The sequence below is a fragment of the Rattus norvegicus genome, chromosome X (genome assembly GCF_036323735.1).
Source record: "Rattus norvegicus strain BN/NHsdMcwi chromosome X, GRCr8, whole genome shotgun sequence".
NCBI classification, from domain to species: domain Eukaryota; kingdom Metazoa; phylum Chordata; class Mammalia; order Rodentia; family Muridae; genus Rattus; species Rattus norvegicus.
In genome coordinates, this window is record NC_086039.1 from 49,642,685 (window position 1) to 49,665,401 (window position 22,717).

The window sequence follows — 22,717 nt, forward strand, 5'->3', positions numbered from 1 at the left end:
AGAGAGAGAGAGAGAGAGAGAGAGAGAGAGAGAGAGAATGGGAAAGAGCCTCAAACATATAGGTGCAGGGGATATTTTATGGAACAGATAATATTAGAGTATACTTAAGTGACCCCAGGAATTCAACAAGAGAAATTCTAAACCTGATACACAACATCAGCAAAGCAGCTGGGTATAAAATTAACTCAAACAAATTAGTAGCCTTCCTCTACTCAAAGGACAAACAGGTTGAGGAACAGATTAGGGAAATAACACCCTTCACAATATTAACAAATAATATAAAATATCTCGGTGTGACTCTAACCAAGCAAGGGAACGATCTACAGGACAAAAATATCAAGTCTCTGAAGAAAGAAATCTAAAAAGTCCTCATATGATTGGACTATCTCCCATGCTCATAGATTGGCAGGATTAAAATAGTAAAAATGGGTGTCTTGCCAAAAGCATTCTACACAGTAAATGCAATTCCCACCAAATTTCCAACTCAATTCTTCGTAGAGTTAGAAAGAGCAATTCACAAATTCATTTGTAATAAAAACAACAACAACAACAAAAATAAACAAAGACAAATACAAAACAAAACAAAAAAAACAAAACCAGGATACCTAAACTATTCTCAACAATAAAAGAAGTTCTGGGGGAATCATATTCTCTAACATCAAGTATACATTAGCATACAGAAAACTCTAAAACAATAAGAAGCACCCAAAAGGAGTAGATGACAGGAAATAATCAACCTCAAGACTGAAATCCAACAAGTAGAAACAAAAACGACAATACAAAGACTCAACAAAACAAGGAGCTGATTCTTTGTGAAAATCAACAAGATAGATAAACCCATAGCCAGACTATCCAGCAGCCACAGAGAGTATATCCAATTTAACAAAATCAGAAATGAAAAGGGAGACATAAAAACAGAAACTGAGGAAATTCAAAAGTCATCATATCCTAATACAATAGTATATATTCATCAAAACAGGAAAATCTGGAGAAAATGGACAATTTTCTAGACAAATATGAGGTACCAAAGTTAAATCAGGAACAAATAAACCATGTAAACAAACCCATAACTCCTAAAGAAATAAAAGCAGTTAGTCAAAGTCTCCCAACCAAAAAGAGCCCAGGACCAGATGGGTTTAGTGGAGAATTCTATCAGACCTTCATAGAAGAACTCATAACAATACTGTCCAAATTATTCCACAAAGTAGAAACAGACAGAGCACTACCCAATTCCTTTTATGAAGCCACAATTACCCTTACACTTAAACCACACAAAGACCCAAAAAGAAGAGAAGTTCAGACCAATTTCCCTTATGGATATTGACATAAAAATACTCAATAAAATTCTCCAAAACCAAATCCAAGAATACATCAAAATTATCATCCATTCTGATCAAGTAGACTTCATCCCAGGGTTGCAGGGATGGTTCAATAAATGGAAATCTATCAATGTAATGTACTATATAAACAAATTCAAAGGAAAAAACACATGATCATTTCATTAGATGCTGAGAAATCATTTGACAAAATTCAACACCCCTTCGTGATAAAAGTCCTAGAAAGATCAGGAATTCAAGGCCCATACCTAACCATGGTAAAAGCAATATAGAGCAAACCAGTAGCCAACATTAAACTAAATGGAGAGAAACTTGAAGCAATCCCACTAAAATGAGGGACTAGACAAGGCTGACCACTCTCTCCCTACTTATTCAATATAGTACTCAAGGTTCTAGGCAGAGAATTCAGAAAACAAAAGGAGGTCAAAGGGATACAAACTTTAAAGAAAGAAGTCAAAATATCACTATTTGCAGATGATAGGATAGTATACTTAAGTGACTCCAAAAGTTTTACCAGAGAACTACTAAGGCTGATAAACAACTTCAACAAACTGGGTAGGTATGATATTAACTCAAACAACTCAGTAGCCTTCCTGTACTAAAGAGATAAACAGGCTGAGAAAGAAATTAGGGAATTGATATCCTTCACAATAGTCCCAAATAACATAAAATGCCTTGGTGTAACTCTAACCAAGCAAGAGAAAGATATCTATGATAAGAACTTCAAGTGTCTAAAGAAAGATATTGAAGAAGATCTCAGAAGATGGAAAGACCTCCCATGCTCATGGATTGGTAGGATTAATAAACTAAAAATGCAGACTTTGCCAAAAGTAATCTACACATTCAATTCAATCCCCACCAAAATTCTAATTCAATGCTTTATAGAGTTAGAAAGAGCAATTTGCAAATTCACTTGGAATAACAAGAAACCCAGGATAGGAAAAAGTATAATCAACAATAAACAAACTTCTGTAGAAATCAAGATCCCTGACCTCAAGCACTATTACAGAGCAATAGTGATAAAAAACTGTATGGTATTTATACAGAGACAGGCAAGTAGATCAGAACAATAGAATTGAAGATGCAGAAATGAACTTGCATACCTATTGTCACTTGATCTTTGACAAAGGAGCTAAAACCATCCAAATGAAAAAATAGAGCATTTTCAACAAATTGTGCTGATTAAACTGGAGGTCAGCATGTAGAAGAATGCAAATTGATCCATTCTAATTGCCCTATACAAATCTTAAGTCCAAGTGGATCAAAGACCTCCACATCAAACTACTCTCAGATACACTCAAACTAACAGAAGAAAAAGTGGGGAAGAGTCTTAGTCACATGTGCACTGAGGAAAATTTCCTGAAAAAAACATGAATGGCTTATGGTCTAAGATCAAAATAGCACAAATGGTACCTCTTAAAACTGCAAAGCTTCTGTAAGGCAAAGGACACTTGTTATTATGACAAAAACAGCACCCAACAGATTGGGAAAAGATCTTTACCAGTTCTACATCTGTGACAGGCTAATATCCAAAATATACAAAGAACTCAAGAAGATAAATTCTAGAGTGCCAAATAACCCTATTAAAAATGGGGTACAAATAAACAAATAGTTCTCAGTTGAGGAACATCATATGGCTGAGAAGTACCTAAAGAAATGTTCAACATCTTTTGTGGTCAGGGAAACCCAAATCAAAGAACCCTGTGATTCCACCTCCCACCAGTCAAAGTGGCTAAGATCAAAAACTCAGATGACAACAGATGTTTGCAAGGATGTAGAGAAAGAGGAACACTCCTCCATTGTTGGTGGGATTGCAAATTGATACAATCGCTCTGGAAATCAGTCTGGAGGTTCCTTAGAAAATTGGATATTGCACTACTTGAAGACCCAGCTATATAACCCTTGGGCATATACCCAAAAGATGCTCTAATATACAACAAAGACACATGCTCTACTTTGTTCATAGCAGCCTTATTTATAGTAGCCAAAAGCTGGAAAGAAGCCAGGTGCCCTTCAAAAGAGGAATGGATTCAGAAAATGTGGTACATATACACAATGGTGTACTACTCAGTGGTCAAAAACAATAACTTTATGATATTCCTAGGCAAATGGATTGAACTGGAAAGTATCATTCTACGTGAGGTAAACCAATCACAGAAAAACACACATGGTATGCACTCATTGATAATTGGATATTAGCAGAAATTCTCGAATTACCCAAGATACAATCCACAGACCACATGAAGCTAAAGAAGTAGGAAGACCAAAGTGTTACTGGTCCATTCCTTTAAAGGGGCAACAAAAATATTCACAGGAGGGTATATAGGGGCAAATTTTAGAGCAGAGACTGAAGTAATGGCCATTCAGAACCTGTCTCACCTGGGTTTACAGCATGCATATATATGCATATATATATGTATATATATCTCCACCAAAACTAGATTAAAATTGATGAAGCTAAGAAGTGCATGCTGACAGGATCTTGATATACCTGTCTTCTGAGAGGCACAGCAAAAGCATGTCAAATACAGAGGTGAATTCTAGCAGCAAACCATTGGAATGGGAATGGGGTTCCCATTGGAGGAATTAGAGAAAGGATTGAATGAGCTGAAGGGGCTTGCAACCCCTTAAGAACAACAATGCCAACCAACCAGAGCTTCCAAGGACTAAACCACTACCCAAAGACTATACATGGATTGACCCATGGCTCCAAATGCATATGTAGCAGAGGACGGCCTTGTTGGGCACCAAATGGAAGGAAAAGTCTTCGGTCTTACCAAGATTGGACACCCAGTGTAACGGAATGTCATGAGAATGGGACAAGGGCTGCTTTAGAGGGGAAAACACTTGTAGAAGGAGGGGAGGGGGCTAGAATAAATGGCCTAAGTCTGGGAAACTGGGAAATGTAATAACATTTGAAATGTAAACAAAAATATCCAAAAAATTTATCAATAAAAGGGGGTACACATGGACAGACCCATGGCTCCAGCCTTATATGTTGCAGAGAATGGCCTTGTTGGGCATCAATGGGAGGAGAGGCCCTTGTTCCTGAGGAGGCTAGATTCTCCAGTGTTGGGAAATTCCAGGGCAGGGAGGAGGTTGGGAGGAGGTGTGTGTATGTTAGACCACACTCATAGAGGCAGAAGATAGCTGGATGGGGTAGGAGGCTGCTGCAGGTAAAACCAGGAAAGGGAACAACATTAGAAATACAAATAAAGATAATGTCCAATAAAAGAAAAAAAATCCAAGAGCAGAGCTGAAAAGTAAAAAACAAACAAACAAACAATACAAAACAAAACAAAAAAAGACATTGAGAATGTATTCAATGCCATTATTACAAAAAAATTACCAAGATCCTAGAAATTCAAATTCAAGCACCACCAATTATAACCCCAGATACTAATGAACAGGTAAGAGCTTCTGTACAATACACTCACATAATATGAATTTCAAAGTAATTTATGTAAACATTTCACAAACCATAAGGGAAATTCAAAGATGGAAGTTTATAGGAATAAATATTTACATTAAAAAAACAAAGAGATATCACATGGACAGAACAATGGTTCTAGCTGCATATGTAACAGATGATGTCCTTGCTGGGTACCAATGGAAGGAGAAGCCCTTGGTTCTGCCAAGTCTGGACCTACAGTGTAGGGGAATATCAGGGAAGGGATAAGGGAAGACATGGATTGTTGGGTGGAGAAACACCCTCATACAAGAAGGGGAGATAGGATAGGGGTTTTATGGATGGGAAACTGGGAAAGGCTATAGTATTTGAAATGTCAGTAAAAAATCCAATAAAAAATAAAAGAGATTCCAAATAAATAATTCAATGGTACACATCAGTGTCATAGAAATAAAAAAAAACCAAAGTATGTAGGCTGAAGGAAATATTAAAAACCAGGGCAGAATGTTATTTAATGGACAGCAAAAGCATACAAAGAATCACCAAAGCAAATATTTTTGAAAAGGCAAACAAGATCAAAATCCCTTACCAAAACTAATAAAAATAAATGGAGAACTCAAATCAATAATATTAGAGATGGAAACATATAGCAGTAAAGTTCAAGAAGGTATTAAGAAATGTTTTGTGAACTATATTTGGAAGCATAATCCCATAGAAACATAGATAATTTTGAGGGTATATATGATGTATAAATATTGAATCTAGGAATACATCAGTATCATAAGCATATCTGGAGCAAAAAGATTGAAACAGTAAGGTAGATTACTCCAAAAAAGAGAAATTGGAAATAGCCTTGAATATATTGGCACAGAAGATAACTTCCTGAACAGTACAGCAATAGCTGAGGCCCAAATATCAAAAATATCTGGGATCTCATGAAACTTATATTAGGCAAGAGGCACTGTCAAAAGACAGCTGTTTTAAACATACATTTATAATGCTTATATATCTCTAATGAGAAAAAGTCCAATTGCAATACACAGATATTTTAGTATTTTTATTAAATTAGCAAATATTTTAGAATGTGGTTATATATAAGCACACAATTTTACATAATAGCTAAGGTTTTCACCAACTCCACATCTTATTGAGGGCTAATACACAAAAATATATAAATAACTCAAGAAACTGGACATCAACAAACAACATAACCCAACTTAAAAATGGGGTACATATTTAGAGAGAAAATTCTCGACATAGGAAAGGCTAATGGTTAAGAATCACTTTTTAAAATGTTTAATAGCCTTAGCCATCAGGGGAAGTACAAAAAAACCTGACTCTTGTGTTCTATGGTACACATATTGTAATAGCTAAGATAAAACAATGAAGGAACAGCTCATACTGATAAGGATCTGGAGCAAGGGAAACTCCTCTATTGCTGATAGGAGAGTATACTTGTATGGTAAATTTGGAAACCAATTTGACAGTTTTTCTAAGAAAGTAACTATATCAGATACATACATCAGTGAATTCTATTATACCTTTAAAGTAAAATTAGCATTAATGCTGCTCAATATATATTCTGTTATATATGAATAGATATGTTATAAAAATTATACTACATACTCTAATATATCAGTACCAAATCTAGAAAGAGATACACAAAAGGAAACTATAGAGCATTTTTCCTAATAAATATATATTATAACATATATATTCATATATACGCTAATTTAATGAAAAATTCTTAAAAAGTATATACCACAATTGAATCTATTTCATTACAGATATAAGCATGTTTAAGTATATGAAAATAAAAACTGCAATGCACCATATAAATAGACTACTTCAGAAATGATGTGCCATTTCAATAGATACAAAAATGTCCTTTGAAAAAGTTCAAAATCCCTTCCTGATGAAAGTTTTTTAAAAGCCATATATAGAAGGAACATATTGCCAAATAAAGAATGCTACACATGTCATACTTACAGCAAATACTAATATAATAAGTACAGGGAAATAAGATATTATTTAATCTAAAAAAAACATGGGTATCTACATAATAGTTTCATAGACTACTAGAATTACTCTTATACAATACATGATTCTTTTTTTGTATTTTTATTGTATATTTTTATTTACATTTCATTTGTTATTCCCTTTTGCAGTTTCTTGGTCATAAGCCTCCTATTCTATCCCCTTTAACATCCAGAATTTTACCACAAAACTGTGAGATTTGGTAAACATTTTAAGAAATATAATCTTTCTACATATTAACATTGAGTATGCTGCTAGACAATAAGGGTCAATAATTCTACTTACAATTGCCTTTAAAAGTAATTGAATGTCAGATATAAAATTGAGCAAGGAGCTAAAAGGTCATTACAATGAAAAGTTTATAACACGTGAAAAATCAAAGAACCTAGACTTTCACCTATGAAGCTTCGTACATTGATTTCACTAATAAATTTGTAATCTTCCTTTAGCTTGTTCAGATTTGATTGAAAACTTCATCCTGAGCCAATCTATATTTGTCATCCGTGGAGTGATGTACTTTCACTCCCTTTACTATTAGAAAATCAGCCTTTCTCTCTTGTTGAAAGTGAAACAATGACTCTTGCTCCAGTGTTAGAAAAGAAGAGCTGTGTTTTACTCTACTTAACTCTTAAAATAACCATTAGCAGAATTCAATACAGTTAATTTTACCTCAGAAGTGGCTCCTCCTTGTCTAAGACTCTCTCACCCCAATCTGTAGCACAGTGTTAACAAAGAGGAGTTGCTTAGGCTCTCATTATCTTCTGCATTTTTTACTAAGTGGGTACCAAACGCATATTAAGTTTTACTTTACCCTAAATCAGAAAGTATTTCCATGTTACTATGCTATACAAACCACTGCCTATCACTGGCTTTCCACCAGTGGTACTTGTTTTCATAGACCCTTTTAAATTCTAATGTGCTCCAATCATTTTAATCTAAATTACAGGGATTAGTGCTAGTTGGACATTAAATAGTCCATATGCTTCAAAATGCTCTCCCAAGGCAATATTAATTATTTGAAGTAGTTTTCATTTTTAGATGCATAAGAATTGACTTTTCTCCTTGTGAATGTCTCCAATCATATCTATATCTGACATTTATCATAATATTTGATAGTTTATCAGGGTTAGAACTAACGCTCTTCAATTGTACCCTCTCATTTTTAAAACAAAATAAAATATTAATGTCTTCATCTTATGCTATCAAAACCATTCCACATTGTGTAAAGGATTTTAAACTGTTTCAAAGTGCTGTTTGGAAATGGGGGAATTGCATAGCACAATGGTAAGCATTTTGTGTTTTCAAGCATGAACTGCAAGCTACATTTTATTTCTTAGCAAATATATTTGAATATATTTGAATAACAAACAAAATAGTAAATAAATACATTCTGTATCAGGCTTCCTGTTCCTCAGATTTTGCTTGAAAGCATCATTTCAGCTTTATGTTACTCTTTCATAAATATAATAAAAAATAAAGAAGAAAACTAAAATGTTATAGGCATTTTAAAAACAGATATAGACTTGAGCCAAGACTTGTAATGCCTCCCTGGACCCTTGGCTGGAAGTAGGATAGAAACTTCTGTATACTTTGGGCAACATAAAAAAAACTGTCAAAACAAACAAAAATCATAAACCAAATAATGATATCATTAATAGATATACTGATATGGGAGAGGGAAATCTCAAGGGGCCTCATACTTGACGCAGAATAACAGGCAAGTAGTGACTTCTGGGAGAGGGAATCCTACATTATCAGGGAGGAGATCAATACCAAGTGGTCAACCCAGGAATCCTATTCATATAAGCAACACTAAATGTACTCAATATGTCATATGAATATGCTTACGTAATGTATTACTAATAATTAAAAAAAAGATGTCATAAATTTGAAAAGGTGTAAGGATAGGATTATATGGGAAATGATAGAGGGAGAAAATTGAAGTGTGGAAAACTGAAGTATAATTGTGTTTTAATTATGACTTTATTGATCTAGTATTGAGGTTTTAGTTTAGTCAAGTTGTCTATGGAAAAATAAACCTTATTTACAATATCATTTTACTTTACAGATTTTTTAATTTATTAGTATTACCAATCCCCACTTACTTGTTTTAATATTCTTCATTTAAGGTTCTTTAATGAAGACATTTTGGTACTATATATTTAATGTATTAAATTATTTAAGAAATCTATCTTGCATAAACCAACTGAAGTACTGTTCTTGATACTAAATGATTTGTCTAATACTGCAGTAATCTGCATTGCCCATTTAGGTTCCATGTGAGGGAAATAGCACATATTACCCAAATGTATTGTGTTTTCACTTTTGCATATGTATAGGAAAATGAGTGATATGGACTATGTAATAGAAGTTGGAAAATCTGCTGCAAACATTAAAATTAAATCTCAGTATTGAAATATAACCAAGAGGTTTTAAGTAGAGGATTTGTAATTATGCATTTTCATATGTTGCAGGAAAAAAATCTATGTCAGACATAAGCAAGAATGTTCGAAGGATTTCTCTCACTTTTAAAATTTGCTTAAACTGGGGGCTTATGATCAGAATGTGAAATTGATTCATTAAGAAATGATTGGAGGAATTGGAGAAAAGATTGAAAGAGCTGAAGGGGCTTGCATCCCCATAAGAACAACAATACCAACCAACCAGAGCTCCCAGGAATTAAACCACCACACAAAGACTATATACATGAACTGACCCAGGACTCCTATTGCATATGTAGCAGAGGATGGCCTGGTTGGGCACCAGTGGAAGGGGAATCCCTTGGTCCGGCCAAGGTTAGACCCCCAGGGCAGGGTAATGTCAAGGGAGGTGTGGTAAGGGAGAGTGAGTGGGGGGAACACCCTTATGGGGGAGAGGGAGGGGCTTATAGACAGGAAAGTGAATAGCATTTGAATGTAAATTAAGAAATATATCCAATTAAAAAAAGGAATATTTGATGCAGTCTATAATTTGGATTTTGGTTTTATTTCTTCAAAATAAAAGACATATATATATATTTTTTTTACTACCTTTTGATTAAACATATTTTTGCCTGCTTAATATCTACTTATGCTATTTATGTCAGTGCTCTTCTTTACCAAGGAGAAACAATTCACCTCCAAAATCTTGGTCTATTTGGTTTAGTATACCTGAATCAGCTCTCCTGAGCAAAGAGAGGGATATAGAATGAGTCATATCTAAATAGCTATTTTCATTGCTAGTAATGATTACTAGCTTAAGCATGACATAAACAAGTCAAATTAAATATTAAATCTGTGCTCTCTATCAGAGAACTCAGAGGCAAGAAGGGCTGGGAATCAGATAGAAACTTTTTTTCCTCTCTTCTACCTACCACTACAAGTCTTCAAGCCTCATTGCCAGCCTTATAGTAGATCACTTGGAAGGGTCTGCCTTCCCATCTTCCTCCCCTGGGCACTCAACTTACAGTGATCTCACCATTTCTGCATTTGTGAACTCATTAAACACTTTTGTCTACCCTCATCCCTTCCTTTTAGCATTTATACCTAGAAACACTTTGTACTCTATAAGTGAACACACTTGGCAGGGACTCATGTTCACAAATGATATTTTTTGCCCTCTTACCATCTGGCTGATAACAACCTACTTACAGTTTCCTGCCACTTCAACTTCAATATTGGAGGGTCCCGCTCCTGATTCATATCCAAGGTTATTAGAGTCCTTTCATTTCTATCTCTCTAGATGATTCTTTTACCTTGCTTCAACCTTCACACAGGAATTTCTATTCCTATCATAGCTCTGACTTCATCTGGACACTTAATAAAGTGTCAGCAGGACCCCCCTTATTCTTTGCTGAAGCCCCCGTTACCTTTCTCTTCTAATGCACATCTATTCATTTCTGACACCTTCCTACTTGCAGAAAGAATCAGGCAGCCTTAATGAATTCTGTGAATATACAGTAGAATGAAATAATGAAAGATATTCATGACATGGTGCCTGAATTTACAAAGAAATAAAATCACTAAGAAAACACAAACTCAGATAAAACTAGAAATAGAAAACTCAGAAAATTAAACAAAACCCTCAGATATAAGCTGTACCATCAGAGGCTTAGAAGACAGAATATCAGTTATTGATAATAAGGCAGAAGAAACATATATTATATATATATTTATAGCATTATATTACATATACACTATATATGGTGTTAAGTTTAAAAATATCCAAGCAAAACTCATTCAGGAAATCTGGGAATGCTGTGATAAGGTCAAATTAATGACAATAGAAAGATATATATCAAAGCACATGAACTCAAAATCATAGAAGAGAATTTTACTAACTTCCAATGGAAGTTGTGTATCAATGCCCAAGAACCATATAAAACATCAATCTGAACCAGAAAAGAAAGTCCCCTTGGAATGTGATAATTAAAGTAATAATCACAGAAAACAAGGAAAGAATATTAAAAACTGAAAAGAAAAATGACCAAGTATTACATGAAACCAGACCCATTATAATAAGAACTGATTCTTGATGGAGACTCTAAAACGCAGAGGGGCCTAGGCCTGTTCTTCAAATGCAAAGAATCAAAACATGCCAGACTAAACTACTATATGCTGTAAAATTATCAGTCATAATTGATGAAAAATAGCATTTCATGAGAAAACCAAACTTATACAGTATCTATCGTACAAATTCATCTCTACAGAAGGCACTAGAGAAAAGACTTCAACTAAAAGTGGTTGTCCACACTCAATAAAACTCAAGTAATAAATAATCTTTAGCTGGCAAATAAAAAGATGGGGAAGGGACACAAACAATAGCAACAAAATACTAGAAATCAACAAGGACTTCTCATTTATAACTCTCAATATCAGTAATTTATCAATAAAAAGATACAATCTAAAATCTTGGATTATAAAAACAGGAACCATCCTTCTGCTATATCCAAGAAAAGCACATTAATATCAAAAGAACTTTAACATCACCTCAGGATAGAAGGCTCAACAAATATATTCTAAGCAGCAAATGAACCCAAGAAGCAAGCAGGTAGAGCAATTTTAATATCGTATGAAAAAGACTTCAAAAAAGCTAATCATAAGAGACAGAAGACACTGTATACTCGTTAAAAGATGAATCTACCAAGATGATTTTACCATTCTAAACATTTGTATACCAAAGTTAGGGGCACGCCACTTCATAAAAACTGTATATTATCATCTTCAGAGGGATAGTGTGTAACTTTAATACCCAGCTCTCACCAATATACTGATCCTGCAGACAAAAACTAAATATAGAAATGCTGTAGCTAAATAATATTACAAATCAAATGAACTTAGCGAGCTTTTATGTAACATTTCCATCCAGCTTGTCAGTACCTGGAGAAACTTACTCCAAACTAGATCAAATGTTTGAACATAATGCAAGCCAAAATGTTATAAGAAAGCAGAGATTAAAGCTGAATATTAACAAAAACAGAAACAACAAAATGTTTAACAACTCATTAAAATTGAGTCACTTACTGCTGAATAAAAGTTGGTCAAGATATAAATGAAGAAGGAAATTAACTACATTTAGACTTTAATGAAATTAAAAACACCATATACTCAAAACTATACCACACAAGGAAGGGTGTTCTAGAGGCAAATTCATTGCACCAAATACCTATATAGGAAAATTTGGAAAGATTTAACATTAGCAGCTTAAAGGCAGACAGATATTAATGCTCTAGATGAAAAAAACAAGAAATAACATCTCAAAGTAGTAGAGAGCAATAAATAATCAAACTCAGGGTTGATATTAATAAAACAGAAAGAAACAAAATAATAAACAAAGAATCAATGAAATGCAAAGTTGGTTCCTTGAGAACCTACCAGTAAGATTGGTAAACCCTTAATCAAATTAAATAAAATGTAGAGAAATAAAATAATATTAATAATAATAATAAATAAAATTAATAGAATTGGAGAATAAATGGAGGATATAAAAACAGGCACCAAAAGAAAAAATTTCAGAGAATAGTAAGGTCATTATTTTAAAAATGTGTTCTCTAAAAAACTGAAAACCTGAAAGAAATGCATAAAATTCCTGATATAAAAAACCTACTAAAGCTAAATCTACACTCACTGCATAATCTATTAAAGCAGACCCACAGCTCTAGTGAAATAGAAGTAGTAATTAAGTCTCACAAAAACAACAACAAGAACAAGAATAAGAACAACAACAAAAACAACAATAACAACAACAGTTAAAAACTCAGGGCCAGATAGGTTTAGTAAAAAATTGTACTAGGGTTTCAAAATATTGCCAATACTCATTAAATTATTCTGCAAAGTAGAAACAGAAAGAACACTGTATAATTTTTTATAATACCACAATTACCGTGATACATATATCACACAAAGAAACAATAAAGACAGAAGATTATAGGCCAATTTCTCTCATGAGCCCAGATACCAAAATTCTCAAACCAAATCCTTCAAAATTCCTTCAAACCAAGTCCAATGACATATAAAAAGATTTTTCATGATGATAAAGTTTATAGGTTTTATACCAGAGTTATGATAGGGAAAATGGCATGGGATGATTAAATAGATGGGAAGTGAGGAGGGTTTAAGTGTAGGAAGAGAAAACTAAACAGAAGGACCAATTGAGGGGTCATATGAAAACCTCTCTAGTAAATTATTCTTAAAAATATACTTATATAAAAGCAATATAAGCTTAATAACCAAATAATGGGATGGCAATGCCCCAGTAGATATCTCTTACAACCAAGTGAGACTTTTAGTGCCAGGAATGTGTTATATTTGATGAAGATTTTGCCAAAGCGGCCTCACAGAAACTCCAAAACAAATGAGGTTGCTCTCCACAAATTAATGCTAAATCCATATTGCTGAACACATCTACATAATTCATTGAACATGGAGAAATAAAACTGGTGCCTATTAAAGGCTTCATCCCTCCTGACTAATGCTGTTTGTACTAGAAAATACCCAGCCTGGTATCAAAGAAAAAATGTAAAATATAACACAACCACAACATTTTTGATTTACAAGGGTAATCCGTCTCCAAGATAGAAAAACTCAACAGTGGCATAAAACTTTTTAGAGTAACAAAATATTATTTGATTGGATTTAAGGCCCATTTCTTAAGATTGAACCCATGATGATACTGTGCAGATGCCCAAAAACCTGAAATAAAAAGGAAGGGTAACAGTATGGATTTGGATGGTTGAGGAGGATCTTGGAAAATTTGAGAGAGAAGAAACCATAATCAGAATATATCGTATAATAAATCTACTTCCAATTTGAAAACATAATGAATTGAATACATTTCTGATTCAGAAATTTTATAATGGTAACCGTGAAGTAAAGAATAAATAAGATCGACAGTAGAACTAGTTTTAGCAAGTGCATAACACAAAGAGAAACAGTTTCCATAGCAGTTTCAAGCTCTAAAGTTATCAAGTAATCTTTACTGGAAATGTCACCTTAATAGTTAAATACACTTCCTCAGCAGCTATACAGTTGTGCTTGATTCTTTCAAAAATGTAAAAATATTAGAATTTTGCCTGATAAATAATTATAGAAACTATAATATCTCTGTATCTATGAAAGTTTTGGTTATCGTTTGAAGTGAAAAATATAGAGAGAAAAATACAAAGCAAAAGTATGTTTACAATTTTTTATGGGCTTTTAACTTGAAAGGATGAAAGCTACAAGAAATCGTGCTTTTACTGCATTTTAGATAAGAAGGAAACATAGACATTTTCATAGGAGGCTTCAAATGAAGCTAATACTCTATTAACATGTTTTTTTTAAATTAAGCATTCTTAGTCTTAAGTTATGTTTTACTTCAGATTCTTAAATAAGAAAATATTAAATCTTTCAACAATTTCCAGTGAATTAAATAATATTCAAATAGCAGCTATAAAACTAATTTTAAATCACAACATTTATAATTAAATCCTGTGCAATATATCATTCTTTTATATTTCTATTGACTTTTTATCAAAAACTCACTTCCTTTTCTTTCATGCTTCCAAGTACTCAGACTATTTGTTGAGGAATTTTTAACCTATTTTGGCCTACCTCCTCCTGAAGGATACTTGGAGACACTCTTACATGAAGACTTAGACTTGGGTTTCTTCTTTTCTCCTGGGCGGTTTCTAGACTTTGGACAGGCCCTGTTTGGCAGCTTTTGAGTAGACAGTGAGGACTGGGTCGTGGATCCATTGGTTGATGCCGATTTTCTGTGGGAGTGATTACAAGATTGAGATTTGGATTCTGAGTTGTCTGGAGACAATCTGCTCTGAGATCTGGTTTGGATCCTGGTATTGGAACAATGCTGTCTTTTATATTGTTTCTGTAATTCATGGTTTTCTTCCTCATAATGGTATTGTCTTCCATGGCCACAGTCAGGTTGAGCATAATGTAGATCATCATTGTGTACCATTTGTACCTTCAGTTTATTGCCATCCAGTAAAATCCCATGTAGGCCATGCATGGCATCCTTGGCATCACAGTTGTTGTAGAAATGGATGAAGGCAAAGCCATAGTTCTCTTCAGTTAAATGATTTCGGGGGACGAATACATCACCAACAGCCCCATAATCCTCAAATATGAGCTTCAGGGTATAAGATGAAGTGTGGTAGGCAAGGTTTTCAACCTTGAGGCAGGTCATTCCATCTACATTGAGAAGAGCATGAGAGCATCGCATTATCCTTGATAGTTTTGGATCCTCTGAATTGAACATTTTTTAATGGAAAATACATTGGATCTGTAAGAGGAGAAAAAAAAATGGCTATGAGCGTTTTCTCTGGTTCAGTTGACCACGAGGCTTTCACCGTTAAATTTCAGTTATATTCCCTCAGACATTCTAGAATGGTTCACAGAGCCCTACTGATTCATAGAGCTGAAACCATTCACGGTATCCCAATGGAGGAGTTAGAGAAAGAACTGAAGGAGCAAAAGGGGTTTGCAACCGCATAGAGAAAACAACATTATCAACCAACCAGTCCCCTCCCCTCCATGACAAGCTCTCAGGGTCTAAACTTCCAACCAAAGAGTACACATGGAGGGACCCAAGATTCCAGCTGCATATGAAGCAGAGGATGGCATTGTCTGGCATTAAGCGGAGGAGAAGCCCTTTGTCCTGTGAAGGCTCATTTCCCCAGTGTAGGGGAACAGCAGTGTGTTAAAGCACGAGTGGGTGGGTAGGGGTGCGAGCATCTTTATGGAAGCAAGGGGGAGAGGGAAGGGAGGGAGAAAAGGGATAACATTTAAAATGTACATACATAAAATATCCAATAAATTATTTTAAAAAATAAATAGAGAAATAAAAGTATACACCAGTATTTTTAAAAGGTTATTTTGTGTATATAAGGGTCTTCATACACACCAGAAGAGGACATCTGTACAGATGGCTGTGAGCTACCCTGTGGTTCCTGAAACCGAACTCAGAACCTCTGGAAAAATAGCTAGTACTCTTAACTACTGAGACATTATTCCAACCCACTGTTTGCAAGTTTAAATGTCATATAATCAAAACACAATTCTTTTAAATTTTTCAGTATAAATTCAAACATGCAGCACCAATAAAATATTAGAATTGGATTGATTTATAATTATTATAACTTTCAGCTTTCAATACTCTTCATCATAAAGTGGTACATAGTTATTAAAGTTTTTATTCCTTCCACTCAATAATCTATATAGCAACAATATAAACAAAGCAGATTGTAAATTTGAAAATAATTTTTTGCAGCATGGGGAATTGATTTATTTTTGTTCAAACACATTTTTATTTAAAATAAATGAATTTACATGTTTTATTTATTTTGAGATAGAATTTTTTCTATGCAGCCCTAGCTTTCCTGTAATTCACGTTGTAGATCAGAATGGCCTAAAGTTTATGGGGATCCATCTGCTTCTGTTTCCCCAATACTGAGAAAATGGATCTGTGACCTCAGGCCTGGCGCCCAAAATATTTTTTTCAGTACAAGGATTTGAACCCAGATCTGCACACATTCTAGTCAAGTGCCACACATATACACATTTTAAATAAATATATTTAAATAGAAGAAAAAATAAATATACAGACAAGTAAAATGACTGAAATAAATAAACCATGAACATGTATCTTTCTTTTTGGACTCCACAATTTCTGAAATGTTTATTCTGTGTCAGCTAAACCAAATTAATTTTGGACTCAACAATTTCTGAAAAATTTTCATGATTTTATATGAGCTAAACCAAATTAATTTATTACCTCTTTGAGTGAAGCACCAATACTTCTTTACATTGGCAGTGATCACTATTTTGTTTTAAGTTTAGATAATATCATCATTGCAACTGATGTTGCATATGTCTAGGGAGAGTACAAAATGATTTTAAAAGGGAAAGCAGAAATTATAATAAATAACATGTTTGTTTTGCTTTGAATCCATCTAAAACTTTTGAAGAGAATGATATATTAATGAAAATGAAAGAGTACTGAGAGAAATTTGTAAGAAACTCTAAGAAGGTAGTTCGATTGTTGTTTTCCATACTAGACTATAGCCGATTCAGGTTATATATATATATATATATATATATATATATATATATATATATATATATATATATATATATATATTTCCCAAACCCTCTTGTATGAAGTAGCTGCTTGAAATCTCAACATTAATTGTATCTGCTTTCATACACTTTTTTTCTTTCATCCCTTTCCCTCTTTTCTCTACAAAGACCAAAATCCTAAATTTCATTTTTCAGACTCTTGGATCATTGTTACTATATGGTGTGTCATTCCCCATCCTCACACTCAATGCCCATATGGCATTTAACTGCTTAATTGGCATATTTTTTATACTTCTAGCTCACAAATTGCTTTTACTTTTTCTCCTCTTGCCAACTCCCTTTGCCCACGTGTTATCTCCAGTGTGCTTGAGTGCTTGAATTACTGTTTTCTTTCTCCCTTTTCAAAAGGCAGCACCCAGTTCCCTCATGAGTACAAGTTTTGAAATTATTTTATCTATGATACAGAGAACCTCTAAAAGGGATCTAAATGGAATAAACAGTTGTCATACTGTATTAGATAGTTACTTCTTTCATATAAATTCTCTCTCTCTCTCTCTCTCTCTCTCTCTCTCTCTCTCTCTCTCTCTCTCTCTCTCTCTCCCAACCAAAGAGTACATATGGACAGAACCATGGCTCCAGCTACATATGTAGCAGAGAACGGTCTAATTGGGCATCAATGAGAGGAGAGGTCCTGAGCACTGTGATGGCTCAGTGTCCCAGTGTAGGGGAATGCCAGGGCAAAGAGAGGGTGTTGATGGGTTGGTGGGTGGGGGAACACTCTCATAGAGGCAGGAGGAAGGGATAGGGGGATTACAGAGGGGAAATTTGGAAAGGAGATAACATTTGAAATATAAGTAAATATCCAATAGAAAAAATAATTTTTATAAGTATTCCATGCATTTATAAAACAAGCAAACATAGAAAGACACAGACTTTTCAAGCTAATCATAATAAACAGAGAACTTGTCTATTTTATTATTACTCATTTTCCATTTCCTTGGTTCCTTGTTTACATTTTGAAACGTTAAAGATCCCTAATGGCATGCTGTTCTTGAACCTATTCAATAAAATTTTTCAATGTATTTCTCTAGAGAGCTTGCTATTATAATCACCTTCTCTCTTGTGTATTAGATTTGCATATTAGTTATCATAAACATGTTGCACACTGTTAGCTCTCTTTTATTCTATGAGATGAATAGTCTCAAAGTCCATGAGCTTTGATTTCCTCAATCATGCCTCTGAGAGATGAATGAGAGATTCTATGACAGTGGAAAAAATAACAAGTCTGTTTTCTAAAGCAAAAGTAGTAGCATTTCTATAGTCAAATGAAATACAATCTAGAAGGAAAAGAAAATAGTGAGAGAAGTGAAAAGGAGAAAAAAATAAAACAGTCTAAATTTCTTCATTATTATTTCTTTTAAGATATATTTATATATATATATATATATATATCTTTGGTTATATCACATTTAGAGTGTTTAAGCATATATTCTGTACTATGCTATTGCTTTATAATGATACCTAAGTAACTCAATTTTTAAAATTTTTATATAAGCAGCATATCCTTCTATATAACCATAAAATGTTCATATAACACAATATGAGATTTTGAAAGATAACATTAATTTAACATTTACCTCAGTGTATCATTAATTGCTTGACTTTATTCTGTTGCAAATGAATTCTTAGTGCATCTAATTCCTACATTACTTACTGCAAAATATATGTGTATGCGATAAGCACTACTCATGTCTTTCATATTTGTGAATTCTGTATTTGTGAACTCGACCAACAAAGAATCAAGAATAGCCAAATAATACAAAGACTTTGGTATCTTTTGGGGTGATGTCTTACAATGTATATATTCCTTTGTATAAGAAATGATAAAGTATGTGTTTATGTTATTACACAGATTAGATATAATTAATATGTTTTAAATAAAAGTCATTTTTACTTTCACCTAAATCATACATGTCTTTTATTTACCTAATTATTCTGCTAATATCTTAGGATGCTAGATAATTTTGAGTTAAATTTTCTGTCGAAATTTCAGATATTATAATGCACTCATTTTTATGCTATCTAAACCACAGAAGACAAAAGTACTAGAAAGGAAGAAAACTACTTCACAAAATGAATTGCTGCCCTTGAAGCACTCTATACATAGGAAACAGTCTTCTTTCATTCTATCACAGGTTTTAAATTTATGAGATCAAATAAATATAAGGATAAAGATCAATCAGAAAAATTATAATTCCAAGAGTATACATTGAAGCCCATTTTAAAAAGAAAAAAGAACAGAAAATTCAAAATGAAAACTTTGCATTAAATAATTTCATAACAGGCTAAGAAATATGAGAATAATCATTATTTCCTAAACTAATATAGATGTTGTCTTTTTGTAACTAAAACACCAAAGAAAGAAAATATAAACCTCACAGTTTCCTCCTGTGTTTACAGAGGAAATATACTTTTATTGTTCACTTAAGTTGTCTCTCTAGGTAGTCCATATAATCTACACTGAAAAAATTTCGCAAACATCTTTCTTCATCTCCAAATAGAAATTAAATTATTTTTGAGGTGCTAGAAAGTACAAGAAAATAATTTATCATTAAGTTCCATTGTTTTCTTAATTAAAAGTTACATCATTCACTTTGCTGTTATTTTGGATATAATATGTTAGGTATATAAATTATTTTCAGATTTTAAAAACTTGTTTTTAAGCTACGTATATAGAGTATATTTTCAATAACCCTAAAATTAATTTACCATTAATTTTTCAAGTAGTCGCTTACAAATTAATATGTAAAAATATCACAATAAATACATAAAACTTTCATTTCATCTCTCTTTCAGACATAATATTGTCATATGTGGAATGATTATGCCACAAAAATTCCATTATCACAGTGTTGGTAATAAGGTGGATATACTGGGTTAGTAAAAAACAGCTCTGCTGGGAATTCTACACAGTAAATGAATTAGTTACCAAATATAGAAGCAACCATCTGAATTTGTTCAATATGAAGTACACTATGGATTTATCAGTGAGATATGTGACAGCTTTAAAGTAATGTACATATATGACTGAGTTTATGAGAAATCAAATAATCATGGAAGTATGTACTCTTTAAAACATAGATATGATGTCAGTATCTATCAGAAAAAGAATACAGTAAGTAGGGATACCTAGTGAGTAAAATATTGTATATGGTGTAATAAAGATAAATGGAATTTAAGGCTGGTATTATACTCTCTTTTTCTTGTGAGTATATGCTATTTAAAGCAAGATAAGGTTAAAAGCATATATTAATTTATATTATGAAACTTGACATGTAGCTTAGATGTTTGTACTCAATGTATATATAAATAAAATACACCTAAGGTTTTGTTTTGCAAATATTTAAGATAAAAACTAAACTTGTATTTGAGAAGGCACATAATTAAAGTATAAGAAATAAAGACAAACAAGGATATATTTTGTAATGTTTCATATTTCATTTGTTTTCAAAATATCTATGATTTTGAGACTTGATTTCCAGCCTCTTTTTGACACCTGATTCTCAAGCTTGCAGTATGTATATGAGGTACAGAACCTTAACAGGTAGGCCTAATATGAGGTTCTCAGGTCAGCTTGAGTGTGCAACTGTTTTGCAGCATGTGACCATTGGTGTGTTGGTTCATTTCTGGGTCTTCAATTCTATTTCACTGATCTACCTGCCTGTCTATGTACCAATACTATACGGTTTTTATCACTATTGCTCTGTAATACTGCTTGAGGTCAGGGATGGTGATTCCCCCAGAAGTGCTTTTATGGTGGGATATAGTTTTCACTATCTTGGGTTTTTTGTTATTCCAAATGAATTTGCAAATTGCTCTTTCTATCTCTATGAAGAATTGAGTTGGCATTTTGATGGGGATTTCATTGAATCTGTAAATTGCTTTCGGCAAGATGGCCATTTTTACAATATTAATCCTGCCAATCCATAAGCATGGGAAATCTTTCCATCTTCTCAAATCTTCTTCAATTTCTTTCTTCAGAGACTTGAAGTTTTTGTCACACAGATATTTCATTTGCTTGGTTAGAGGTACACCAAAGTATTTTGTTATTTGTGTCTATTGTGAAAGATGTCATTTCCCTAATTCCTTTCTCAATCTTTTAACACTTTGAGTAGAGGAAAGCGACTGATTTTTTTTTTTTAGTTAATTTTACATGCAGCCATGTTGGTGAAGTTGGTTATCGTATTTAGGAGTTCTCTGGTCGAAGTTTTGGGACCACTTATGTATATTATCATATCATCTATCATCATGAGTGTGGTAACCCAGTCACAAAAACACATATGGTATGCACTCAGGGATAAGTGGACATTAGCTCGAAAGAACCGATTACCCAAGTTATAATCCACAGACCACAAGAAGCTCAAGAAGAAGGGCAACCAAAGTGCAGAAGTGTCAGACTTTCGTAGAAGGGAGAACAAAAGTATTCATACAGGAGATATAAAGACAATGTTTGGAGCATTGACTGAAGGAAAAGCCATCCAGAGATTACCCTAACTCGGGATCCATCCCATACACAACCACCAAGCCTAGAAAATATTGCTGATACGAAAAAGTGCATTCTGACAGGAACCTGATAGCTGTTTCCTGAAAGGTTGTGCCAGAGCATGACAAATAAAGAGGTGGATGTTCAGAGCCTGTCCCATGCTATGTCTCGCCAGCAAGAATGACGCAGGACACAAAGGATCCTTCTGCAGAAACAGCTTTAATGCATCTTGAGAGTGAGAGCACAAGCTTACAATACGGAGACCCCGAGTGAGGGAAAGACCATCCCTTATATAGGAAACTATCCTCGCCTAGGACGTGTCACTCTCTGGCTGGTCGCTGCTAAATGTGCCAGATGACGTACCACAGCATATGTGTCCCCCTGAGTGAGGAATTTACCAGGCGCTTGCGTATTGCCCTTTTATTAGGTGCATCCTGCCGGATATCGGCGCCATCTTACAATGGAGAATGTGAGGACGGCCCTCCACATCTCCCCCTTTTCTGTTTTTAAGCAAATAGGACACCCATAAATAGGAGGGTGAAGGCAGAGGTCATATCCTCGCACAAAGTTGGCGAACCTGTACAAGAGAGATACCCTTAAGCTGTTGTTGAGACCCAGGGCACTCCCGACCCGTCTCACTGCCATTTTTCGAGGGAGGGAAAACTGGGGCCGATACCCTCATGTAATATGACATGCCTTCCAGGGAGCTTGTTTGGTAGAACTTCCCTGTGCGATGCTAAGCTCGTCATCCCTCATGGGCTGCTCAAGCCGGACACTCTAATCCTGTGCAATGAACCGAGGTTCTAGGAGTGCAACAGCTGTCCAGCCAGCGACCTAT

At 33.9% G+C, this 22,717-nt stretch overlaps 1 protein-coding gene across 1 annotated transcript in view; it reads right to left on the minus strand.

Moving 5' to 3' along the window:
* The window catches only part of Srsf8 (serine and arginine rich splicing factor 8), a 45,869-nt gene extending 30,275 nt beyond the window's left edge, over nt 1-15,594 (minus strand). Inside the window, exon 1 of the mRNA XM_006256980.5 lies at nt 14,853-15,594. Coding sequence (XP_006257042.2) covers nt 14,853-15,516 — 664 coding nt within the window. The 5' untranslated portion in view covers nt 15,517-15,594. The remainder of the gene's footprint in view (nt 1-14,852) is intronic.
* Nucleotides 15,595-22,717: the final 7,123 nt, after the last annotated feature.